The sequence below is a fragment of the Pelodiscus sinensis genome, chromosome 3 (genome assembly GCF_052426305.1).
Source record: "Pelodiscus sinensis isolate ZL-2025 chromosome 3, ASM5242630v1, whole genome shotgun sequence".
In the NCBI taxonomy this organism is placed as follows: domain Eukaryota; kingdom Metazoa; phylum Chordata; order Testudines; family Trionychidae; genus Pelodiscus; species Pelodiscus sinensis.
In genome coordinates, this window is record NC_143054.1 from 89,946,227 (window position 1) to 89,971,894 (window position 25,668).

At 38.4% G+C, this 25,668-nt stretch overlaps 1 protein-coding gene across 17 annotated transcripts in view; it reads right to left on the bottom strand.

Moving 5' to 3' along the window:
• The window catches only part of TRDN (triadin), a 313,306-nt gene that overhangs the window by 144,105 nt on the left and 143,533 nt on the right, over positions 1 to 25,668 (bottom strand). For all 17 annotated transcript variants that reach the window (XM_089777236.1, XM_089777234.1, XM_075924089.2 and 14 more), the window contains one exon: positions 10,960 to 11,037. In XM_089777236.1, the coding sequence (XP_089633362.1) occupies positions 10,960 to 11,037 (78 nt within the window). The remainder of the gene's footprint in view (positions 1 to 10,959; positions 11,038 to 25,668) is intronic.

The following is a 25,668-nucleotide window of genomic DNA, read 5'->3' on the forward strand; positions in this document are numbered from 1 at the left end:
ATATAAAAAAGAACATTCTTAAACAGGGAATGCAAAAAAAAAGTTAATTACAAATACTGCACAGCACGCTTTCAGAAATTAAAGAAGTCAAGAAAAATATGTGTTTGACAGATACAAAAATAGACATTTTCTTAGAAGTTATAAATCTCCTGGTCTTTGTGAACTGGTTTCACAAATAAGAGTACATTGAATACAATTGGGGACTTCTTTATCAACATGAAGGAATCTTACTGAACCAAATTGGTTCATACTTTCTAGCAGACATGATAAATTCATGGTTAAATGCTGAGCTCTATCTCAAGATTTAATCAATTTTAGATATATTTGGTCATTTTCAGCATTTCTTATTTTCTTCAGAACACCAAAGATGAGTCCTTTGTGTTTTTTCTACAAATCGTTTCACCCAATTGCTTGTCTGTGCCTCATGTCCCCTATTTAGCCCCCAATTAATCATGATTAAATTTAAGTTGACCATTGTATTAAAATGGAGTAATGATTTGCTTATCTGTAAGCATATGTTTAACTAGGACACTGAACAAACAATGCAAATTTCAAAAATGTGTGCAGTAAGCAATATGGACAGTACTAGAGGAAAAACAAATGTGCATAGTCACATCAAACATGTGAGCATATGACTTTTTATATAAGGCCACATTCTCATCTGTGCTGACCTTCCACTTAAATTGGGCCTGTTTTTCTACAATTCTCATTCCCTCTGGTCTAAAACCAGAGCAATTGAGACTCCACCGCTAGGGAAATTCAGATGCTTTCTGTTCCCTTTCAGTCACTAGAACAATACAAAAGGAATCAGTCTGCTTGTCAAGATCTGGACCATTATTTAAACCACTGATGCTCAACTTGGAAGAACTGGAGAGTGACTTTAACATCATGTTCAGCCATTGTGTTAATGTTTCCTTTGCGAGATGGCACAACGTGACTGCAATTTGGGATCACCATGCATCATATCCATGCATGAGACAGCACAAAATCTCTTGCCATTGGTTTTTCAGGGTGCCTGAGGGTAGGAAGTGCAAGCGGAGCACCAATCAGATCTGCCAAGTTCAGAGATTCCTGTGGTGCTCTGATCAAGCTGCCTGTGTCTCCGCAGGCAGGAAACTATCACCTCGTCCTATCTGCAGATCCCAGTTCTAGAATTCTTACCACATCCCACCTGTAGGCAAATGCACTCCTGTGGCAAAGTGCAGGGTACTTGCTCCACAATGAAAAAAGTAGTGAACTCCAACTCAGCTTTCCCTTCCTCCTGCACAAATATGCAGAGGACAGGCCCTCAGAATGTCTGCATCAAAAAGGGAGGGAAATGCCTTCGGGAAGTTGGGCTTCACAAGAGAGCCTGTAGGACTGGGACAATTCCCATACTAACACAATTGTTTTCCATCACCATCATTCTACTATAATAAATTGTCCACTACCATACATAAGAAGTATGTCTATTGCCAAGAGAAAATTTGCCACATCTGGAGCATGGACTGTGTTGAGGTTCTTCCAAACACAAACATAACCAAAATGGAACATGAAGGACTAAATGCCATGTGAGGGTATATGCATCAACTGGTAGAGAATGGGGAGTTAGAAGTCAGAAGGTACATGAACCAGAAAATAGAGATATAGGGAATTGTGAAATAGTGATAGAAATGTAGCCGTGTTAGTCTGGTGTAGCTGAAACAAAAACAGGACTATGTGGCACTTTAAAGACTAACAAGATGGTTTATTAGGTGATGAGCTTTCAGGGGCAAGACCCACTTCCTCAGATCAAATAGTGGAAGAAAATTGGCACCATATATACCAAATATACCAAAGGATACAATAAAAAAAAAATGAACACATATGAAAAAGACAAACCAAATTTCAGAACAGAAGGGGGATGAGGGAGGGAGGTAAATGTCTGTGAGCTAATGATATTAGAGGTGATAATTGGGGAAGCTATCTTTGTAATGGGTAAGATAATTAATCTCTTTGTTTAGACTGAGGCATAAAGTGTCAAATTTAAGCATGAATGACAGTTCAGAGGATTCTCTTTCAAGTCTGGTGTTAAAAGGTCTTTGAAGCAGGATGCAGGTAATCAAGTCATTGAGACAATGCCGTTTCTGGTTGAAATGGCAAGAAACTGTTTTTTCTTTGTGATCCTGTCTAATATCTGTTTTGTGGGCATTGATTCTTTGGTGAAGTATCTGAGACGTTTGTCCAATGTACATAGCAGACGGACACTTTAGGCACATGATAGCATAAATTATATTTCTGGATGAGCAGGAATATGTGTTCTTGATCTTATAACTCAATTGGTTAGGTCTAATAATGGTATCAGCAGAGTGAGTACGTGGACAAAGCTGGCAACTGGGTTTGCTGCAAGGGAAAGTTCCAGGGTTGGTACTAATACAGGAAGGATAAATAACAGACAGAATAGGCTACTGGAAAATTGATTGATTATTTCTGAAGAACATGGGGACTGAAAAATTTCAGAAAAAGCAAGAAGGTGGATTTAATACAAACAAAACAAACAAACAAATATATTGGGCTGAATTGCCTTCACCTGCTTCTACAGCTTTCCTTGTTCTCTACCTGTGATGTCAAGTACTTCTTGAGGGCAGCCAGTGGGGAGGTAAGAGTATTGTTAACATACAGAAAGTATACCACTTTAGACTACGTCTGGGTGTTAACAACAGCCTGTTGCTGTGCCAATGCTGGGGCGATCTAAATTTAGGAATGCACTTGAGTTAGAAGGCATGGGGTTATACAAGGGATGCAGTCTGGCTGAAGGTGGAAGACACTGTGAGAGACTCTCATCCACACATATCTTCCAGGACGCTCCATGCAGTCATATTAGTGCTCTCTCTGAAAGAATTTTTCTGCTCATCTATCACATCTAAGAAGTAGAGGTAAGGGAAGTGCCAGAATACTGCTATCAATATTGTGTGTTGTTTAGAGGAATATGTAGAAGCAAGAATAACTTTTGGGGATGAATGTCAAAAGGTTTGGAAATGGTCTGGTTCAGACAGTGTTGCTAAAGTTCAAATTCTTTTACAAAGCTTATCTTCATTTATCAAAATCCCTGCTCTCTAGAAATCCCAGGAAAAGAGCTTTCATGGGAGACTTGATGTTGTCTGGTTTTATGAAATATTGCAAGAGCCTTCTCTCACCTAATGTTTCTAATCTTGGCAGAAATAAAACAGTTTATAGAGATGCACAGAAAAAAAAAAAGAAAATCAAACTGACTAAAACAAAAATTAAGTTAGATTAACTCAGAGAACATATTACTTTGGTTTAGCATAAATTTTGGGTAAAAGTCTACTTAATTTTATGCTAACATAATTTGATAACAAAAAATTATATTTTAAAAATAAGACTAATTTCCTGATATGTCAAGAACACTTATCTTCTTCAAACCAAAATGAAGTCCTGGCCCTTGTAAGATCAATCAGAATTTTGCTATTGACTTTAGTGGGGGCCAAGATTTCATCTAAATGTTAAAAGACTAATTATATTTTTGCTCTTTATGCTGTTTCCTCCTTTTTTTTCTTTTTATTTTTTTTACATTTCTCTTGGCATGGAGAATAAAATTAGACTCTGGTCAGTTGAATTTTTGGTTCTGGTCAATTTCACATGCATTAATAAAATGCTGCAAAGTTGGGTTGAAACACTGAAGAGGAAATAAAATAAACTGCATGGTAACATTTCAATTGATCATAAGTTTTATGGACACAGTATTTTTAAGTGAAATCTAAATTTGGGGTCAAATTTGACTTGAAAATGTCCCTTTAAAAAGCCAATTCTTAAATGAGTTTGTCCTTTTTGATCCAATTATTTTCTCTAAGAGAAGTAATAGTGCCTGGAGTTGATCAAGTTACTGAAAAGTCCATAAAGGTCACGAAAATCCATACCAAATTGATCTGAAGTTTGCAGAACTACTACTTTTCAATTGGAAGTCTTTTTTGTTTGACATACCTGGGTATGTCTGGACCAAAATTAAGTACACAGTAACCCCTGCAAATCTTTTTTTTTTTTTTTTTTACCCTGTGCCTTTTCATTTCAGTGGACTAGTGCAATATAATGTTTTCTTAGACTAAGCAAGGAAAGAAATAATGAGGCACAGAGGTCACTGATGACACAGTAAAAGTTGAGCTCCTGGTGAATCTGTATTGCGTGATTTTGTCTTTGAAGCTATTTTACTGTGTTCAAGCCCCAATCTCAAATATTATTTGGAAGCTTTGAAGATTGATGCATGTAGACATTTGTTAGATCTGTGGAAAATATGCAAGTAGCACTATCACATCTGAAATTCCTGGTGCTTTCATGTGACCCACACAAGAGTTCATGATTTCCCTGTGGGGTGATTACAGACTTTCCATTTCATGGCTGTGTTGAATTAAGCACAAAAACTGTTTGTTAATAACATGGGGCCATATGCTCCCCTCACTAAACAACACAGAGGGGAGCAAAAGAACACAAATACCAGTTTAATGAAGCCAGAAAGCACACACAGGGGGAAAAGAGAGATGGCATACTAGTCTGAACTATGTAGCCAAGGGTAGCCCCCTTCACTTGGACAATGGGAAATCAGGGTGTGTGGCTGCTGTGGAAAAGAGCCAGAAAGGAACCACAGTGTGTGGCCCTGAGAAAGGGCCATAAAGTACACAGAAAATTACTGTGGAGGCTAGTAATAGCATTCACCCTGTTAAGTGGCTGGAACTCCTATTGTGTTGGGGTAGGAGTACATAGCCAAGTAAGTGAAGCAACATCAACATTGGCTGCACTGTCTGCTATTGGGTAGCACAGGAGACAGGCTGGGAAGAATGTAGAAGGATTCCTTGAAAGGTATGTGCACTTAATGAGGAATCTCTAGGGTTTGTGAAAAGGGGAGGCCTATGGAACAGAAGAATTATAGGGTCTGACTCCTGCTCTTTCTGAAGTGATGCCATCCTTACCTCTCGGGTACGTCTACATTGTCTTCCTCTTTTGAGAGAGGAATGCAAATGCAGCTTACCGAAATTGCAAATGAAGCACGGATTTGAATTTCTCAGGCTTCATTTGCATAATGGCACCCAGGTGCTTTTTCAAAATACCCCCCCCCCCCACAGTCTAGATGGGGTTATTTTTTAAAAAAACCCTTCTTTCAAAATAACTCTTACTCCTTAAAAATGAGGTTTAAGGGTTATTTCAAAGGAAGGATTTTTTTGTGAAATAACCCTCTCTAGACTGCATATTTTCTTTCGAAATAGGGTATTTCGAAAAAGCGTCCGGACGTCATTATGCAAATGAGGGACGGAAAATTCAAATACGCGCTTCATTTGCAATTTCACTTGGTTGCATTTGCATTCCTCTCTCGAAAGAGGAATGCAGTGTAGACATACCCTAAGAGAACGTGGCATAATTGTATTTCAAAGAGCAACACATCTTTATCCAAGTACATTTTTCCCACACATGGGGTTTTTACATGAAAGGAGTGGATAATTACATGTGGTAATTGGGAAAACTTAAAAAAACTTATTTGAAATACTTGGCTTGGTTTTGTTAGGTAAATTTTGGTACATGCTTATTTTAATGTCGTTTCTCTGCCATGATTATTTGAACGAAACTAATGTTAAATTATTGAAGCTTGGATACTGAACCATATATATATATCCAGTGTTTTCAAATGTAGTAGGTTCTTTCCAATGACTAGTTAATTTTTTCATCTTATTACTAAAATAAAAGAAGTGCAAAAGTGCCTCATTTCATTAGCTAAAATGTCAAGGGCTTTCTGAAACAGTGATGATTTAGACCTTTCCTCATCGTAGCTAAATCATTAGTGTTTTCAGCTAAAACTTGTAGTCAAAACCAATGTGCATGTTGCTTTGAAACCATGTTCATGTTATCTCAAAGTTTTTGCTATCTTTACAGTGGATTCAGTGAATTACAGTGCCCAATGTTACTAAAATAACTTTTGTACAAACTACAAAAACTGCAAATATACTTTAAAAAACCACATTCATTCAGTAAGAGATATTTCTACAGGATATCTAGTTAAAGATTTCTAGATTATTTCCAACAGATTCCTTGTGAAAGGTAGTTTAAAAGCACAACACACTGCAGTATGGTATTTCCAACAGAGACATTGGTCTATTTCCATTCACATTATCTCTTGGCCTGGAACATTTAAGATAGAGCTTAGACTCATTTAATGTCTTCCGAGCCACATAATAGAGAGGAAAATATGAAACACAGCACATACTTGCTGATAAGAGCGTACATTGCACACAGTTGCACACAGTATATTTATTTGGAAAGCTTTCTGTTGTATATTAAAGTGTTGGTATTCACTTGTTTTAAACTTAAATGATTTCACTGAACAAAAAGGAAAAAATATGTATTATGAAATACTATATGTCTAAAGAAAAAAAGAAGGTCACTCATAGAGACTGCCCAGATACTACCACAGTGATTTATAAAAAAGAACCACACTTCCATATATTGAGGAAGATTTATCAATGTTTGTATTGGCTTTAGTAATTTAGATACCCTGGATTATTTCCTCCACTGTGAACTCAGACTGTAAACTGAAATGTCTCCTTGAGTTTGTCAGATGCCGTATGTCATATACAGCATATCTATATCTATATCTATAGATATAACTATATGTATATATATCTAGCATGTACATATACAGATGCACATTTGTAACAAAAGCCAGTTTAGTCTCCACCATGAGTTTTAAACAAAGATAAAGAATGTAGTTCACAGTGAATTTAGTTCACAGTGCAATTTCTCCAGTTATTCAAAATTTGTACTTTAGAGAATTTTAACAGAGGTGCGAAGAGAATCATCTTAACATTAGTCCTCAAAAATCCTCCAAAGTAAAGATTCAAAATGATTATATTTTTCCTCCTCTATGCCATAAATACCATGAAGATGACAAGTAGCAGCCACCACGCTTAAGCTGAAGGAGAAGGAGGGCTCTTTTCGGAGCTAATCAGCACCCATTTATAAGGCAGTATAGTTATTGTTAGGCTATGTAATGTGAAGCACACTCTCTCACCAAGAGATGAAGGTTAAGCTTTCACAGCTTTCAGAGTTTGCAACTCCGGAAAGAAAAATCACACTTCAACTTCCCACAAGCCAATCCAAAGCACTACTATAGTATCAAGTGTACTGTCTCTTTAAAATTACGTCACCAGAATTGAGGTGTATTCCACCAAGAGAAGGTCCTAGATGCTAGCTGCTCACAAAGGAGTTCAGATCTTGCTGAGCTGACATGCAGACATGCTATTTATCTTAATTAATATAAAGCCTCATTGTTCATATCCTCGTTAGCTATGTTTCTGAGTGATCCTTTCTGAATTCTTTAATTCCAGTGACAGCAGCACATTCCTTTGAGATTGACCCCACCATCTCAGAGAAAGCAACATGAAGCTGACACATTTTAAGGAAAAGAAAGTGAAAGTTTTCTCAAATTAAATGTGATTTGTATGAAGAAAACAAAGCAAACTGGTGAGCAGAAATAAAAGAAAAGCACACACAAAACACCAGAGAACTGAACTCACACAGCATAGTGTCTAACCTTAAATTAAATAAGGACACACAAACAACGAAAGGAAAGCAACAGAGTTAAAAGAGAACACAGAGGCAGAACCCTATTAAGGTCAGAGCCAATGGGATATGCAACAGCAGGATGGATTTTTTCGAGAGGCCGGGGAGGAATGGCAATGATGGGTGGGGTGGGTAGAATTTAATTAATAAACAATACTTAGTAATTACCCAAGGTCCACTGAAGTAAGTGATCATCAGACACTGGATTTGGCTGAGACAGAGTTATTCATCTGAAAATATCAAAGTGCATCACAAAGATGGGTAGCTATAAACATTTTTTCCAATATCTGGAAGCACAAAGAGACTAAGACTTAGCTGAGATCACAAAGTATGTTCGAATTGGGGGGAAAACATAGCTAAATACTGACATCCTGGTTTAGGGAATTAATAAATCATATTCTTCCCAACAAAATGCTGCATGGCCCCATTCCCCTCTTCCAGTAAATTTCCTTATTCTAATACTGACATTTCAAGTCAGTTTTGATGAATGGATTTTCAGTTTTTCTGAACCAGTGTGCTCAGCCCTACAGTGTAGTCTCTTTCCATCCTGAAAAATATTCCTTGACTTCTATTTATTTTTGGTTTTTTTCAACTAGTTTTAATCAATAGAAGCAACATATTCCTGCTGTCTAACAAATTTCCTAATCTGCAACCTGTGTGAGATTTTATCACTAAATAAAATAATGCACTAATTCTTTTTATGCCAACAGCTTAACACTTTATTTCAAATAACTAATTTTTGATTGCAAAGGCCTCTCTGGTCTGTTCTTATCACATAACACTCATTAACTAGTTAGTGCTCATTTAAGCACTTTGCAAAGTACTATATTTTTGCCAGTTATTCTTGCTGTCACCTAGGTCAGTGGTTTATTACTCAAATACTTTCCCCCCAGTTCTGGAATAAGACTTCATGTATTACAATCCTCAGGAGCACCAACTCATCCTTTCTCAAACACAGATACCATTCTGGTGGCAAAAATATTAGCTATTTATGTCAGAGTTTTTTTAGTAGCTTTTCCTTCCTTCAAAATTCTTGAATGAATACCATTCAGTCCTGGTGACCAGATCCTAAGCTTTAAAAAAAAAATTAGGTGAGCAATTATGTGCATAAAGTATGGCCCCATTTTGTGTTTGCCAACTGGATGCCTAATTTGCACTCATAGTTACTGCAATTGCATGCAAAAATGATTTAATTACATACGCAATTGACCAGTGAAACACATAAATGATCATTTCCATGTACAATATCAGTAATTGCTCATAACTTTGAAAATCAGCAACTTAATGTTAATTTGACACCAGTTCCAGTTGCACAACTGTTATATTTAAAGATTTCACTTATCACACAACAAATGAAGCATTCTTTTTCCATTAAGTTTCCCCACACACGCACTAGTTGGTGGATCTTTTTGCTGTAAGTAGGATTCAGATGTTTTGCCACAACTATGCAGGACTGCAATCTATTTATATACTATAATGTATCTCACAATAACCACAGATTTGTACTCTTGTCAAACAAGGGAACAGTATATTTATAGAGAAATATTTCTCCATCATCATTAGGGGCAATGAGATAACAAGTCACTTGACTATTTTCGTCCAATTATTTTGCTTGAGGCTAATCAGAGATTACAAGTATCTGTCTAAACAAGTATGGCTACAGCAAAGACTTGAAACTTCCATAGAAACCCTTCTGTTGTTTTTTATTTATTAAATTTAAGTAAACCTTAATATGATGTGGTGGCTGTTATATGTCAGGAAGCTTCAGTCCCATCTATTTTTCTCTTACACTGTGACATTTCTGGAGAGTAAAAAAATAAATTCCCTCTGAGAGATTATCAAAGAGTGCCATGGTATGGCTGAATGACTGGACAGTATTTTATGAATGTTGTTATACTCGTGCTGCCTTGTAAGTTCTAACATGCTACGTCAGGCAGCAGAAGAGAATGACATGGAGTTTATGGGCTTTGGAGGCTTTAGACAATACTTAGAAGGGGAGACAGAGAAATGGTATAGAAATACGGGCCACCATAATATTTTCAAAGTGATTGAACATAGTCCCATTTTAATAACAGAAATAGTGTTATATCAATCTTACTAACATTATTATTAGGAGAGCAAATTACATAATGCAATGGCAAAGTAATTAAAGATTATCTTTATTTAGGTGAGGGCTATGTAACTTGTACTTAGTGGGGATAGAATTCTGGAGAGGTAGATTATTTTCTAAGCCTTTGTAAGTTTAATAAACATAGATCAAGAAATATTATTCACAGCTACAATGAATTATATCAGAAGTGGGCAAAATATAGCCCACTAAACATTCGGATCCTGTCCACCATGATCCTCTGCATCACCAATGTCCCACAGCCCAGTGGGATCCTTGGACAAGCTCCCTGCATGCCACAGCATTGTGGGTAGGAAGGGTGTCTCTGTGCATGGTTCCCACCCATCAGCGCAATCCTCACAGGCAGCTCACAGAACCTCCTCCCCATGGCTCACAGAGATGCAGACACTGACTCCAGCAGCTGGCCACTTTGAGCAGCATGTGGTGATGTGGTAGGCAGGGAGCCAGCCCAAGGGTCCCACTGGGCTGCTGGCTGGAAAACACCTAGGGTAAGCACCTCTCAACAAGAGTCTTCACCTGGGACTCCACCCCTCCTGCACCCAAATACCTGCCCTAGGCCACAACCTTCTCCTGCCTCAGATCACAACCTAAACCCTCTATAGCTCCTCTTGTACCCCTGCCCCAGTCATAACTCACTCCCAAACACAGCACGCCCTCCTAATCCCATGCCCCAGGTCACAACCCTTTCCTTCACCCATGTTCCATCCCAGACCATGCACCCCTCTTGCACTGCAGTCCCCTATCCAAAGCTCCTTTCTGCACCCAACCATGCACCACTGCTCCATCAATGTCATAGAAAAGTGTGGCCCTTGACCATTTACCAAATTCTTGGAGTGGCCCCTATCAATAATTATTGCCTACCCATGGATTACATAGTAATATTTGTAAATGCAATTACTGAAATAGTAATCCAACCTAGTCATTTAATAATAATGATGGTAGTTTATATTTATGTAGTACCTTATCTCCTGAAACACTCAAAAGCATTTTAGACATTTAGACCCAATCCTACAGTCTCAGACAGGAAGACCCTGGTGCCCTCCAATAGGCCCACTAGAATCAGTGATCCTCTACACAGGTTCCTGGGACAGTCAATGCAGATTTGATCACACACAATCAGAGTCTTAGGCCCTGATCCTGCAAATGCCCTTGAGTGATTTTGGTATACAGGTGTGGCCCTGCTCCAGCAAAATCAATGGGAAAGTAGAATCAAGACCACTGAATGAACTGAAGAAAAGAATCAAACTTGCCTTCAACAGCTGGTGCTGCAGGCTTCTTTCTTGGATGTTGCTCTACAAGTATATGAGGAGGTTCTGTTTCCTTTTGTCCTGCACATAAAGGGATACAAGTTAAACAGTGTAGAAAATGAATCCAAACTTTAGCTTTCATTATGTAGCATCTGGATTTTAAATCATTGTGTTTCTCCTTACAATGTGCATTATTCATAACTTGGGGTATATGCTCGACATTTTCAGAGTCACTAGCAGACTGTCTTCTTCAGAACTGTTCCTATCTAAAATATTGCGTTTTGCATAGAAACTGTGTATCCAACAGATATTATTGGGAAAAATGTACATTTTAAGAAATATAACATCTTTCTTATAATATCTACTGAAAAAGACATTCTAAGTCTTTGAGGATATCATTACAGCTTAGTACAATACTACATTTTGAAGTATTTACAGTTCAATTCTTCTTCAATACACTAAAAAAATTCAAGATTAATACTTTAATGAAAAGCCCAGTTCTGAAAACAGAACTACTTCCAGCATCAGTGCAGAAATAATGGTGGCACGGTATGATATTGCCACTATTATATCTGCACTGCTGCCGGCAGAGCTGGACCCTCTCTGTGTATTGGTAATGAGCTATAAAGTATGAATCCAGCCTAGCTCAGTAGGCATTAAAAGTTGTTCCTGTCTGTTGGATACTTGGTGGCCCCTTAGGTAGGATGAGGTGGGTGGGTCTCCATTCCAGTTCCCATGTGACAAACTCACAGCTACTTGTTGCACTAATTGATAGTCGCAGAAGAAAAGCCAAGAACTGCATGGGACATAGAGACGTTGGGCTTATTTGCACAATGCATTAGTGCTTGCCAGGAGTGTAAATTCTAGTGTGCACCACAGTGTTATGCACTAACTGTCCATGGTGACACTGATGATGTACACTAAACATTACTTAATGCATGTAGATGTAGCACCGTTCCAAAGAGTCCTAGATCAGTGCTCACCAGGGAACGTGTAGTGTGTGCTAGCAGGGTCCACACAAACAATCACTAGGATATATTCCAGAATTAACACCCTTGCTGGTGTGCATTGTTGTACCCTTTAGATAAAACCTTGAACTACTGCTGTTCTAGATGAAGTCCCCTCCACTAATCAAAGTTGTGACATACTGGGAGAGTAGTGTGTGTGAGAAACTTGCCCTACTGCTGACTAGAAGGTAAACAGTGGGCTTTTCATCTCAAAGTTTTCAAGTCAATACAAGCACTAAATCCACACCATTCTTTTAAAAGCTGAAGTTTTACAATGATATGCAAATTATCTGTAAATATGCAGTTAAGCTCAGAGGTTCCAAAACTGTTGTACATGAATTTGATGTTCCACCAATTCACTTTACATCACTTTTGTAAGAAGGTCATATATGAACCAATAAAATTCGGGAACCTTTAATTGCTGATCGAATATCATAAAATGTCACACATACAGCTGCTCAAAATTTGGCAGTAATGCCTGAATCATTAAGAAAAGGCTGAAATCTAAGTTTCATAAAGAATCCTATAATTTCAGCAAAAAAGCCAAAGGATAATACTAAAGCTCAAATATAAAATCACTTTAGCTTTATGACAGTGAAATTAAGGAAGGTCAAATTTTAGGAATTCCAATGCATCAACAGTTTTCCAAACCTCTTGGGTCTAATAATCAGGCTTGAAATCAGCAAGAAGCAAGCTAATAAGATGTCTAGTACATTCTGTTTCCAGCCAGGTCAGAAGTACCATAGGAATAGCTTCTCTTGATACAGGATTTCATTATTTCAATATCTAGTCCAAGGTGAATACTAAAAGTATAGTGCACTGTGGAAATTAACAAAGAATAGAGTGAATGTGTGTGGTGGGGGGGAGGGGAGGTCAATTTTTTTTCTTCTATCAGAAAAGTTTAGAACTTTGGCCTAAAGTTCAAGTCAATTTTTTTTAATTTAAACTGGTTTGCCCAGCTTTACATGGAAAAAGAAAGATAAATTATACAATTATAACTAACTGCTTTTTGTGCGGGGTGATAAAGGGCAGCCACTCAGAATGTTGAGTAGGTCGGTAATTAAGAAAGATAGTTAATAATTCGGGCTGTACTGTGGGCTTTCTGCACTGTAAGGGAAAGTACCACATGAGAGAGAGTTCTAACACCTAGAGGAAACAGAGAGGTGAACATCATATTACGTCACTGTTCCTTGTTTCACCAAAAGTTCTAATGACTGCACCACTCTTAGTTAGTATAATCCCAATGTTATACCACTTGCCACTAATGACTTGTCAGGATTCTTTTTCTAGTTCTATACAAGTTTTATGCAATCATTTATTTCATTAAAATTGACCACATGACCTATGTATGAGTGTATTTAAAACACCAAATGCTTCAACTCCACAGATCAAAAAGTCTCCCTTAGGCCAGAATGTTTGTTCTGAGCAGGTTTCCATATATCCTGATAAAAAGCTACTTTAATGTTTCCATGTGTTATTAAACGTCTATCCATTCACTTTGATGGGAAGGCAAAGGACAGTAGCCAAATAAATATTTCATCCATTCTTTTGATGAAATATGTTAAAGGGAAATCTGAGTCAAATTTCTCCTTTCTCTCTCTCTGTGGTAAGTCATAAATCAGAAATTATTTTGCTACTATACAGAGAACTCAGAAACAGTAAAGCAGAATTGGTCATATATGATTAGACCATCCAGCATCCAGTTTTCAGCAGTGGCTAGAACTGGCCAATTCATGCTGTAAATTAGGGGAAGGTAGGAGTTTTTTGTTTTGTTTTATGTTTTACTGATCCCTGGAAGTGATCAGATTGCCTCATGAAGGACCAGAATGTATAAAAACTTAGCTAAAAACATTATTGGTGATACCAATTATCTAACCCCTTTTTCAAATGTGGCCACAGCCCTGAATTTGAACTCCTATGGCAGTGCATTTTAAAGTCTGATTATGAGTGTAAGAACATTTTATTTTGTTTGCAATGTTAACTATTCATTTCAAAGGAGCCTTTCTTCTTCTCCTAGTGGAGAGGACCAAATACAAAGACTGGTTAATTTATTTTTTTGAGGGCCTGCTTTTCCTCTCAGACATGCAATTACAGTCATAAAAATCTGTGCACATTGCATGCCCAATTTGCAAGTGTGCTGGTCATGATCATATCCACAACTGGCTAGAAAGGGGCAGCGAGAACAAATAGCAGGAATATATGATTTATACGTAAAATCACAGCTATTAACGTTGCTTTTCAGCACTTAACCTTTGGGAAAAAAATCATTTACTCAAGGATCAGTTAAAGTTGGTGGAAACCAGAGTAGGGTGAAGGGTTGTAGCTTCCTGCATGCAGCAGAATTCCAGTAAACTCACATGACACTCTCCTTTCAGAAACATTGTCATTTAGCAATAACATCAAGACACAAGAACAGCCTTCTCCGCTGACTGAAAGGAAGAAAGACTACTACAAAGGTAGTTAGAGATGTCCAGATGCTAAGATGGGCAGATCAGTCAGATTAAGCTGAGACCAGAGCTCTGCAGCTCCGGGATCTACTTCTGCCATCTAAGTATATAAAGACTTTTAAGGTAAAAAAAAGATAAATAAATGTCTGATGATTGGATTTCTCACTATTTCTAATTTTATAGAATGAACAGCAGGCATACTTTATTTACGCTAATTTCCTTAATCTAGGGAATGACTTTTTAGCTGTGTCATGTCCAAAGTAACGATGCTGAACTTTAACTCTTATTATAATAGCAAAATTTGTTTCTTGCCGATCCTGTTCCTGTGTGAAGTCAGTTGCTTTCCATTCCAGGTGTGTTAGCTGGCAGTACTTACTTAATTCAAATTAACAAAAGAAACCATACTCCCAACAACATTCAACAGCAGTCAGCATTGCTAGAGAATCCATCACTCCCAGAAGCTGATGCAGGCAGCAATAATTGTCACAAATAAAAGAGCATTGAAAAACACCTCTCCTCCTCCTGTCCTGCCATCACTCTCTCACATTCAGATAGATGCTTGGGTGACCAGGTGGAACTTTGTAGCATGCCCTACAGGTCACCTAATCAGTGCTTTGGCACAAAAAACCCTTAATTAGACATACTATTGTAGTTGTTCTTTGAAAGCAATGAAATCTTGATGTAATCCTGTTCTCACTGGATTTCTCTTTTAGACATGCAAGTTTCTGGAAGGTAAAATCAGCCTCTCTTCATAACATTAGTATTTTCCCCTTGAACTTTAAAGTTGTCACTGTTCTGAGGAACAGTTTCTTCATTCAGCACTTGTGTACACTGAGAAAAGTGACTGGGGCAATCTGGATCAACCCTTAGGAAACTACAAAAATTATATATATATTTGAGGGAAGAGGACAGTGGGGGACACCAAAATATGAGGTTCACCAAATAGCCACACTTCCGTTACCATGGCAAAACTTGCACTGAAGTTACACTAAAGAAGAAAATAAAGTAGTTTACATCACATTTTGAATGAGTGACCATGCTACACATGAGCTCGATCCTGCACAGTATTACATGGAATGACAGCGTAGTAAAACTGCAGTGATGGGTTAGAGAATGAAGTCTTGAATTTATAACTGGCTCCTCAGAAATGCTGAGCACACATATCCCTCTCTTGCTGACATTAAGAGTACCATTTTTCAGTACCACTCAGGATCAGGCTCTTAATTAAATAAGTAATTGCCCAACAGTCAGTGACCCTCTACTAAAGTATGAGGTCAATGTTTCTGGGGGATAAACACTGTCATAGGACTAATAAGCTCAGCAATTATCAGTAGTTAATATAATTAATACTTTACGTTTCCTATGACACTGGCTATATACCAAACAGATGTGTTAAAAGAGTGAGTATATATTCAATATAAAATCTAAATGTTCAATATGTTCCACTTCAAGAGCATCAGGAGGTTACCAATCTATTAAGCTAAAAACAAAGGGCAGAGGGTTAACAGTGATGGGATGGGAAAGATGTGTGCAGTTTTGGAAGTGTGCTATGGTGAATGCTTTTTAGGAGAGGGTGAGGGGCAGGGCTGGATTACCCAACAGGCAGACTAAGCATGTGCTTAGGGCACCAGCAAAGCAGGTCCCCCCCCCCCCCCATGAGATTTTACGGAATAGTATTGGTTTTATTTTGAATTACATGGGGGGGGGGGAAGGGCACGGTAATCTTTTCAGTGCTTAGAGCCTCTAAAAATCTTAATCTGGCCCTGGTGAGAGGAAAACCTCATCTCCTTTATAGTCCTTTTGCAAAGTGCTGAGAGGAGAAGGAAGTAGCAACAAGACCCACTTCTAGTTTTGATATTGCACAATTTTTGTTTTCAAATATGTATTTAGTGCAAGCATACTGAATTCTGTTAAACTGAAATATTTTCTTGGACAAAGGTGCAATCAGGTTCTTAATGGCCATAAGGATGTTTTCACCCACACACCCTACCCCTCAGATTTGACTTCAAGAGCTTTGCCTTTATGGGCACATTAGATGGTCAATGCTCTATCCTTTCACCGAGACGCAAATACTGATTAAAATCACAATTGGGAATTAGTTTGGTGGTTTCATCCTACTCTCCACCGGACATTATCTGACCGTTTGACAGACTCTGCAAAGGCAAGGTTCAGGGCATTTAAGCAAGACAGGTTTAAGATGCATTGGCAGAGCTTCAGATGAACCTTTCATCAGGCCTGCCTTTAGCTTCTGCCATTAGTCATGGCCATAAAACTATCTAATAAGTACAGCATTGTGCAGCTAAATCTTCTTAGGTCAGTATATTCTTAGAGATACTTTTTTTTTTTCTCTCCCTGAGGTTTTTACCACTGAGCTTCCAAAGTGCTTCCTTGGCTGAAATCAAATTTTATGAAAGCTGTAGGAGGTGTCTCTGCTCAAAAGAGTGCAGAATTCTGAGGAGGGTACTTTGTCAAGATAGCTGAGTATCTAAGTATGAAGTCACACATTCTCCTTTGACCTTAAAAAGAAAATAAGACCAAATTGTTGGGAGACATACACATTCCAGTGTCCTGTGGGCACAGTTCTGTCTCCATTACACAAAAACTCCCACAGTGATTGGTAAGTGAAAAGTTACCTTTGCCCAGTTCAGGATGTTTGGCACCATACAGTGAGCCACAGTATAACACACAAGAAATTCAGCACTTTACACATGCCCATCCATTTCATTATATAACATCTAGCATTCACTATCTACAGTCAAATGAGTAAAGCAGAAGTCATAGACAAACTTAAAATACTCAATAGTAAAAAATAAGCAGAATAGAGGAGACCCATGCCTTGCTATGATGAGGTATAATAGACATCAGCTCATGTCATACAAAAGCACATCATCAGTTAATAACTCAATTCATTAGCCCAGTCACAAGTCAAAAACAGCTTAACTGTCAAACAGACTCACCAAGGCCAGTATTACCCTAGGAACTCTAAAGCCTGACTTTATTCCAAAGAAAGAGTTTATATACAAATTCCTGATGGACAGTTACAGCCTGGCACTATAAAAGCCAAGCCATGCACACCAAATCATGACTGGTACCACAAAACAATGGAGCAATATTTAAGTAGTAATACGCAACATTTGCTCAGATCATAATAAAATTATTTGAATCCATATGATTCTGATTATGAGTCAAAAATTTCTACTTTTAAAACTGTTCACGAGGTGTATACATCATCTTCTAGCAAGTTTAGCAGCCAGAAGCAAGAGAAAAATCAAAAGACAATGGCACTTATATACCTGTGCTGTACTATTTTAAAACTACCCAAGAGACTAAATCTATAATCTGAATAATTCTCTGAAATTAGTATTTCAGTAATGTCAATATTGAGTTAAATAGCAGTGATCTGATTCTGAGCATTCTTTTGTTTCTGAAAGAGCTGGAGTTGCAAGGGATACAGTAAGGGAACTAAACCAATTTCTTCCTTGACAGATCATATATTTCTATAGAAGACCTACCCAGACACCAATGGCCTGAAGAACAAACCCCACCCATGTACATATCTGGTCTACAATCTTACAAATTCTGTTTAACTCAGTGTAGGAATCAAATTATGGGGGGAAAATGCTGCGGTGCTAGTTGTGATGCAGTTCTTTTTAGAAACTATTGCTGTCGCAGAAGTAAAATGTGTTCTCCCTGAGGCTACGTCTACATTTCAGGTTATTTTTGGAAAAAGGTACTCAAATTGCAAACTGCAATTTGTGTACCTTTTTCCGATTCTTTTTTTGGAAGAGGCTTTTCCGACATTTGGCCCGTCTACATGGAGCCTAATGTGGGAAAAACCTCCTCTTTCAGAAGAGGCCTTATTCCTCATAAAATGAAAAATACAGGGCTTCTGAAAGAGCCCTGGACGTTACAGAGTTTTCCCGGGATACCTCCAGTATCCTGGAAAAACTCTGTAGTGTAGACATAGCCTGAGTCTATCAAACTGGAATAATTCCATGCATGCATAACTGCAATATATATGCCCACACACACGAAAAAGCAAACATTGTAAGGAGAAATAGAAAGGCACAGAAATAGCTGTTTAAGAATATAAATAGTATTTTATTGCAACATAGTTTATAGTAATTTCTCCATGTGCTCCTATACTTCCCATTGCAGACCTCTGCTTTCTACAAAGTCCCATCACTAGGGAGGATGGTTCAGTGTTTAGGGTCCATCATGGGATATAGGAGACTGGAATTCAATTCCCTGCTCACCCAAAAACACTGACAGTGTGACTTTAAGAGAGTCAGTTAGCCTCTCTGTGCTTCAATTTCCCATTGTTTAAATAGTAGCACTTTCCTAACTCACAGCCTTGTTGCAAGAGTAACACATTAAAAAGTTCTCCAGAGGGATTCAAATTCCTTATCTTACCATGCATCTGCTGCCTCCTCTCACCATTTTAACATTTTATTTTGGCTGCATATGATTTTAAACATACTTCTTGTGTGTGAACCATACTACACTTAAATCTAAATAAATGAATCCAAGTTCTGGAACTATGGCCTCATTCTTTGGTCCCATCCCCAAACTAATATGCAGTGTCAAAGAATTACAGGAGTAAACCCTGAGGGAATTGGAATATTTCTGCACTATATAATTGCTACCTAGTTTCATAGTATGTACAAAATCCCAACAACTACAGGAATAATAGCATTTGGAAGGAAAGGGTTCTATAGTCAAGCATAAATCAAACAGACAAAAGCCCTGTTTAGGTCTAATTGGACGTGTGGATGTAAGACACTTTTGAACTGTGCGTGATGCTAACCATATGTAGTAATATTGAGTGTGTTACAGGAAGAGGAAGAATACTGAAGCACTGAGGAGGAGGAGGAAAGCATTTGGAGAAGAAGATAAACAAATTAAACTTGTATTAAGGATATGTATCAAGATGTAGTGACTTTCATTTCAAGAGGCTGATGTAAGTATGTCTGCTAGAGCATGGCTGGGCATCACTTAAGAAAGTGAATGGAAAAGGGAGTAGGCAACATTAAACAATCATAAAACCTGCAGGGCCAATGTAGGAGTAAGAGATATTTACAACAAAGATGAAGGTGACAGAAGACAAGGCAGTGACGGAATGCTTTACTTGGGTAGGGTAGTTTTTCTTTGGATGTCATGACACTACAGGATAAAAGGGGAGGAATTTCTGTACAAAGAAAAAATGCTTTAAGAAGCACAAAAAATGATATATGCTTTGGCAAAAGCATATGTCAGATTCTTTTTTCCAGGATTTCCCCCCTTCAGGGAACCCTTTAGGTTAACTCGATGTGCTATACCTCAGCATTTTTAATTGACAGCTTTATGGCCCGGTACACACATACCATATTGTGTGCTGCTTCTTCTGGGGTTGATTCTACTCCACCAAAGAAAATGCCTTGCCACTGACTTAAATGTGTAATGAATCAGGCTGCTAATGCTGTAATGAATATACTAGATGTGCCTGTGTAAGCTGAGGCTATGAAAAGGGCCAATGGAAAATTATAAGGATATATCTGTGCAGTGTAAATTTTTTATTCTGTCCCCAAATATTCTGGCTTTAGAAGACATGCCTTAAATGCAAATTTGCATACATCCTAGCAATCTCAACTTGAGGGAGACCTTATGTCATCAGGAAAACAAACTTCCTTGAGTTCCTTAATTTCTTAAGGCAATTTTAGCATGAAGTTGTCAAATTAATGAATTGCCTTTGTCATGACTCACCTACATTTTATAGGCAAGATTTATCTGCATTTTCTTCTCAGCTTCTGGATATATTTCTTCCCTCTACACTATTCTTTAAGAGTATGGTATAAATCTTATAATTTTCTAGTCTGTTTTTCTCAAATTCCTAGTGACCCAATATTCTTCAGAGACTACTATATAGAAACACACATATGTAATCCACTGGTGAGTGTATTTTGTGTATCTTTGGTGCAATTCTGCACTGATCCACAGAGGACATGAGCTGTCACAGCCACTAGCTATGACACTTTAACAGATCATGGAAATCCCCAGTTCAATTCTTGGTGCTCTAGTCAAGATGGCAGCTGTCACAAACATACACAAAACTTAGTTATGAAACTATGTAGGTAGTTACATGCGGACATACCTTCCATGAAAAAAGGAAATAAAAATTAAGGTGCCCTACCATACATACACCCTCACCCATGTACCTTATAACGGTTAAAACTGATTTAACAATCTGAGGATAGATGCTTCCAAATGGGTGGGGTTGTTATGGATGAGTTCTCCAAAACACTTCCTACCTCTTACCTCTGTGGCAGAGTTATGGATAGAACTGAGTTTTTCAGGGTAGAATTCACTTGTCTTAACAATCCATTCTCTTCCTGCAGTTCCCTTCCTCATTCATTACACGCCTTCAAAATCTTCACTTATGGATGAGTCTGTCCTAGTACTACTAATAGAACACATCTCCTAACTTCCAACAAACGAAGCAAGGGTTTACAGACAAAAGAGCCTCCCTCACTACACAACTCCCTGATTCAGAGTAGGTGAATCCACTGAATGAAGCCATGGAAAAAATTAGTCTGTGAACATGTAATTAAATAATATAATCATGCATATGCACAAGGGGTCAAATTAAAGCGGTACAGGCAACCATAATACTGGCATTTGCTAACTTTCAACTTTGTAAACTTAATAATTCTAAATGTTATTGTATGCAATTTCCTAGGGGTTTTGATTGACAGAAGAGCCATGGTAAGACTCAGGAATCTTGGATTCCATTCCAAGTTCTGGAAGGGAGTGTGTACTAGGGGACACAGATTGTTTTACCAGTTTTCCCTTAGCTGCATCTCTTTGCTCCATGTCCTCCAATTTGCTTCTTCCCCACCTCTGGTTTCTTGTTCCAGTCCCATTCTCCTTGTTTATTCATTCCCAGTCTCCATTACTTAGGTTACATACCTAAGACTCCATCTTCTTGCCCAACCAGTTTCCACACTTCAGCCATGCTGTCTAAGTACTAATCTCCTACCCAGCTCCTAGTCTCCCCATACCTACATACAGATCCAATCTCCTTACTGAGTCAGCCCCAATTCCTTCTACTTCCTACTGGCCTCCTTATCCCTGAACTCTTCCTTCCCAGGCAGGTCCAATTCCTGCTTTTCAACTCCTCGTCCAATCTGCCTCTCCCACTCCTCCTCTCAGGCTGCCAGTCCCAATTTCCCCCATCTGTTCCCTGGCCCCTTGTTCAAATCTCCTTTCCCTGCTAGTTCCAGTTTCCCCTCCATATCCTTATATTTTGTCAAATCTCTCTCTCCTTCTCCCACTCCATCCCTGCATTGGTTCCTAGTCCCAGTGCCCCCCACCCAGCTCTTCATCTGACTACTTTTTCCACCTTCAGCCAATTGGCTCACAGTGTCCCCTATTTCCCTCACTGGTTCTTCATCCCAGTTTCCTTATCCAACCAATCCCAGCTGGCCCCTTGGTTGTTCAGTCAGTCTTAGTCTCCCTCACATCAGTTTATCCTCCTCCCTTGAATTTCACTTAATTCCTAGTCCGCTGAAGACCTTCCTTCCTCCTGGTCCATGTCTGCATTCAGACCAGCTGTTTCCCAATATACTGGAGACAACTCAGGTTTGTGAAAAGAAATATGATCTTAAGTGAAATTTCTAGCTTAAAGTCTCAGTTTTGCTTCCTTGAAAACTGAGTGAATATGGAGAAAAATAACTTTAAAAAATATCCGATGAAGCTACAGCTATTTTCTCTAGTCAATTAACCTATCAAGTTAATACTGAGTTAGGTATTGAAGACAAGCAATTTAGTTCATTGGTGCCTCCATTTGACTGATTATTTAAATCTGTTTGAAATGCTATTATTAGATTAATATTTCTTGCCAGAAAGCAGAACTAAGAATGAATAACTTTAAATTGAACAGTGACTTTACATAGATATTGTTAAGGATTATTTAACCTCTTTCATGTAAATATAGAAATTGTTTATTTCTGTGATTTTTTTGTTTGCTATTGGTTCTGTTTTTGTTTATATTTAGGCTTGTTCTCTTTTATGCTGCCCTCCCCTCCCTCCCCACATCTTTCTAAAGAAGCTGGGACTAGATGACATGGGATATATCATCACTTGCTAACTGCCCTGTTCTTTTCATTCCCTCTGAAGCATCAGACACTTGCCAATGTGAGAAGACAGGATACTGGGTTAGATGGACCATTGGTCTCACCTAGTTTGGCCATTCTTAAGCTCCTAAATTATCTGCTTTAAAGACTAAGATTTTTGAGGCCTTCCATATTTTGTTCATAGTTCATTATATTTTCTATGCCACTTGGTTAATAAATCTTACCTGAAATGTGTTGCTGGATTTTCATATCTTTTATTGGGTGAATTATCATAGATATGAGATATTTCATAAATTATCCTTTTTTGAGCCTATATCCCATATTGATGTAAATTGTTTTAGGTCCACTGACTTTAATAGAGCTGTACCAATTTACACAAAAAAACAGAATGTCTCTCTCTAATTGCTACATATAAACAGAAAGTTCTGAATTTCTCACAGTGAACTATTAAAGTAAGAGATGAGTTCTTCTGTATTGAAGCAGGATACCAAAGATTCCCTGGGTAGTTCTTCTGAAACAGTGATGTTAATTTGGGAAATTTTGGCATCATTACACAGAAGTGCCATGGGAGTGCTGATAGATATGGCCTAGCATGCTAGCATCTGGCATGGATTCAAGATGGTATAACTTAAGTAGGGAATAATGGGTGTCTGTTTTGTCTCTGTGGGATGATGTGGAGATCATGCACTGATAATGTTCCCATTAAGAGATCTATGTCATATGAGAGCCCTCCCAAGCAGACACAGCCTTTGCAGGGAGTCAGAGAAAAGAACCCAGTTAAAATGGCTTCTTTACATTTTTGCATAATTAAAACAGAAATTTAAAGAAAGAATATTTGGTTCTAACTGACAGCTGAAATTATTGCCAGAATGGTTCACTAATAAATAACATCTAATTAGCCAGAAATTATTCAATGATTAATCCTTAATTTTCTGTGCTTCTCGTGTAGGTATTTAAATTACTCTATATTATTTCTTCCTTTTCAGACTATTTTAGAATGTGTTCAGAATTATCCCAGCAGGTTCCTAGAGGAGTAAAAGACAGCTTTGTGTCATCAAATCAGCCTCAATTATGTCATCAGCAGGAGCAAATACATCAACAAGTGCTCCATCAATCCAGCATTCTTTGAAAATTGATGCACAGATATCTCCCTATTCAAGGAGATGAGACTAGTCGGATCTTTACAAATTAGGGACACATTTTGGCTCCCAGATAGAGAAGATTTGGAAGTTCTTAATAAGTTCAAAATAAAATTGTGGGGAGAAGTTTGCCATATGTTGTAGAGGTGTTAGCTTCCCCCGTTGTTCCCCGCTCCTAAGTCAGCCATCTGCCAGACTTCCAATCTGCTTTAATCACTCTCTGATATGATGGGTGGGAGAAGTGGATAGGAAGCAGTATAGTGCTCGTTTGAATAGAAGAAAAATATTGCCTCTGGCATTCTCAGTGAAACACAAAAGCCATGTAAAGCTGGAGGTAGTTTCATCATGCTCAATTTCAACTGACCAAGAATCAAAATAATAAGGAAATTGCAGGATTATTCTTTATTGGGGCTGATTCTCCACTGCATCAAATATGCTCCAGAGCATATGCACTGGTTTCAAAGATGTTATCCCAGCATAAACCCAATTTTATGAAATGGTCAATCAGTCTTACTGACTCTGAGCACTCACAATATACAGTGGTGTTTAATTAAGTACTATCAGTACATATCAAAAAAGTTCAAAGGCTGTTAGAAGAGGCTGCCATTTGGATGCCAAGCAGCAAGAGAAAAACTGGAACTCTGCAGTCCCTACAGGAAGAAGTTAGGGTGCTGCATTTATGCCCACAATTCTTAAACTGCTATAAAGTTATTTAAATATCTAATAAGTCAACACATGTGCACCTGAACATTACTGACCCATTTTCTAACCAATCTATTTGTCCACCATTTTAGAACCTGCTAATAGGTCAGGTGTGGGCAGTAAACAGCTTGCAGGCCTGCCACAGTTCACCAGGATTTGCCAGACCACCAGACACTTTGTTTATCTGCATGTTCACAGGTATGGTTGCAGTTCACTGTTCCCATCAAATGGGCGTTAAAGAAAGCACCGGGCCATCTCTTCCTGTAGCTCCCATTTCCCAAGAACGATGAACCACAGCCATTGAACACTGTGAGCAACAATACCTATGGACGCTCAGGTAAAGAAAGAACCCGGGGCTAACTCTGGCACACCACATCCAGGCCATTGGCTGCTTATTGTCCACCTCTGTAGTAGGCACTTGACTTGGCACTCTCTCCTGGGAGGGAACTGCTGTCACTATGCTCTCTATGGAGCCTCCTGTTCTGCAATTTTCCTTTCATCCTTGTTCTGACCAATCCTGGATCTTTAACTATTCCAGGCATCTTTCCTCATGAGCATTCCTCATGGGGAATGGCTGGAGTGAGGGATGAGGGGAGCTTTATAAGATGATTCTATGGAAGGATTTTTACAGTGACTTATCTCTAATTCTGAAGTGCACGCTGGCCCTTTTATGCCATTCTTGCAGTGTACTGGTGCTGGAAATTGCCTGGTACTTCTCCCACTGCAAGACATTTTCGTGGCAGTATATGACTAGAAAATGGATCTTTACAAAATGAGCTTTTAGAAGGAGTTTGGTTCAGGGCATACAAAAGACAGAAGGAGGGGCGTTAGTGGAGGAAGAGGGTGTGGCTAGAATCTACTGTCCTTGGAGATCATTTTTCCAGCTTATTTCAAAGGCCTAACAAGCCCTCGTAGCCTGAAGCTGCAAAAAGAGGCAAAATGGCACATTTGTTCTCTCTCCCTGCTTTCCCTTCTGGGCTCTTTCTCCTCAGAGGTGCAGCTTGGAATCAGATCCACAGTATTTATTAGTAGGGAATTATCTGTATGTGAAGACCAGCCCTTGGAAATTCTGTAAAGACATCTAGGGAAATATACACAAGTAAATGATATCATTTTAGGACTGGGGTAAGTGAGAATTCTTGGATGAGGCTGAACAGCCAATTGAGAAATATCACTGTCGCCTCAGCAGTGCTGAACTTAGACAGCTGCAAACAGGAATTAATTCAGACAGTTCTATGACTGATGTTATGCAGGAGGTCAGAGCAGATAATCACGGTGATGTCCTCTAGCCCTTAAACCTATGAGG